Raw genomic sequence first — 2,002 nt, 5'->3', positions numbered from 1 at the left:
CATGAATTAGTGCTACCATGTAAAATAATAAATCTTTAAATAACTATAAACATTTTACATACTCTATTTTGAATTTATGTACAACGTTATTTTATATCATAGAATGATCAATATTTTATCGTTTGACGGTGTAGAATAATATTAAGCTTGCACAATTCAAATTGAGGATAAAATACCTTAACACAGCTACTCTATCCAATATTTTATTAGTTACCGTTTCAGTGCGTCTTGCTGGTAGCTACTATGGACGCGTAGAAATCTTCTTCAATCATAAATGGGGAACAATCTGTAACGACAAATTTGATATGAAAGATGCAAACGTAGCATACAAACAATTAGGATTTTCTAGAGCAAATTCAGTTCCACACTATGGAGCTGGATGTGGAATTATTAGCGGACGTATAGAAATCTACTACGATGGAACATGGGGCACAGTGTGCAATCGCAGATTCGATATTACTGATGCTCACGTTGTATGTAGGCAACTAGGTTTTCCAGCTGCACTTTCGCTTTACAATTATCGCTGGGGAAATAGCAGGATCTGGCTTGAGTATGTCAAATGTGACGGTGGCGAAAGCTCTATCACGGCTTGTAAACGTAACGAATCTGTAACTTCTCCTAAACCAGATTGTATTACACTCTGATCGCTTAGTTAAATAATAAACAATAAACTAGAGCAAAACAAATTTCTCGCATTTATTTCGCTACAGTATAGCCATTTGTTTATACCAGATGTGGCATACAGTATCTACGTATTTCCGAAGTATATAGTAATAGATAGTAGTCTTATTTAATGCAAAATTCAACTGAAAGGCATACAGTATTGTCACTATTATCGATCCTTGGAAATACATTTCAATTTATCATGTAAAACCGTATATAAATTAGTATCAAATTGGGAAATGAGCAGTGAGTATTAAACACGGAAATCTTTCTGAATGATCTATACTCATAGATAGGTTGTGATCATGAATACCTATGTTAAAAAGGGTAACTTTAATTACAGGCACTAATTTTTAAATCAAAACCAACTATTTCAATTGCACAGTCAGGTCTCTTTCATTTAAATAATAGATTAGAATACTTTCACTAATAAAGTCTATACGCTACTTCATAGCTTCAGCACAATGACTTCTTAAGTTTTGAGTCTATAATTTAGGTAATGTAATTTTTTATCATATTTTAAATTAGGCTACATAATTCAATCAATTTCAGCAATCAAACCTATGTAATACAAATTGACCAGGTTTCGTAAATTCATAATACTGGCGTTAGGTCTATGAAATCGCTTACCAGGCTTTTATCAGTAAATTTGAGTTAATTTGATCATTTCCCTCAACAGAAACATATACATCATCTATTTATACTATCGATTTCCATTACATTATATCAGTTAATCGTTGCATATATTACGCATATGTAATTAGTTCTAAATTACGTTCACAGAATAGGTATTCATATTGAAGATTATACTACCTGTTCATGCCGGATTTCATCGCAATTTTATGGCATACTAATTTCAAAAAATAGTATTTTCAAGTTGATCTAGTCAGAAAATTACTAAACCATTTTGCTAACTAAATAGTGAGTCTTTGAAAATTTTTCGCTTTACTTAAGCTTCATCTTGTCGTGTAATAAATTACACGCATTGCTATGAAATCGAACTATATAATCTGTTTTTCTGTACGCAAGATATCAAACGTACATATGGAGTAAATTTAATAATTACCCTTAGTAGCTACAGCCACAACTTCATTATTTACTAACATCAAAGAGTTTTTATGTAACAATTATTTAAAATAGCTTATTTAAAATACTTGAAAAATGTCGTGGAATCGAAATGTGAGAAAGTTAATTGATAATGCATTTAAATGGCCTTTCTGAATAATCTGTGTATTGATTGTCTGATTGCAAATGTCGACATCAAGAAAGGATTATATAAATGACCTGCTCCGTCCTTTATAATCAAAAACTAATTAAATTCTTTGAGTTTTGTGACTAG

At 31.2% G+C, this 2,002-nt stretch overlaps 1 protein-coding gene across 1 annotated transcript; it reads left to right on the top strand.

Moving 5' to 3' along the window:
- Positions 1-377: 377 nt before the first annotated feature.
- On the top strand, positions 378-605 carry TRIADDRAFT_18144 (uncharacterized protein; the record flags this gene model as incomplete). Its single annotated transcript, XM_002118787.1, has 1 exon — positions 378-605. A coding segment is annotated over one exon (228 nt), but the record flags the coding sequence as incomplete, so codon positions are not given.
- Positions 606-2,002: the final 1,397 nt, after the last annotated feature.

Source organism: Trichoplax adhaerens, genomic scaffold, assembly GCF_000150275.1.
Source record: "Trichoplax adhaerens TRIADscaffold_1207 genomic scaffold, whole genome shotgun sequence".
Lineage (NCBI taxonomy): Eukaryota > Metazoa > Placozoa > Uniplacotomia > Trichoplacea > Trichoplacidae > Trichoplax > Trichoplax adhaerens.
The sequence above is the reverse complement of the archived record's forward strand: the minus strand, read 5'-3'. Positions and strand labels throughout refer to the sequence as shown.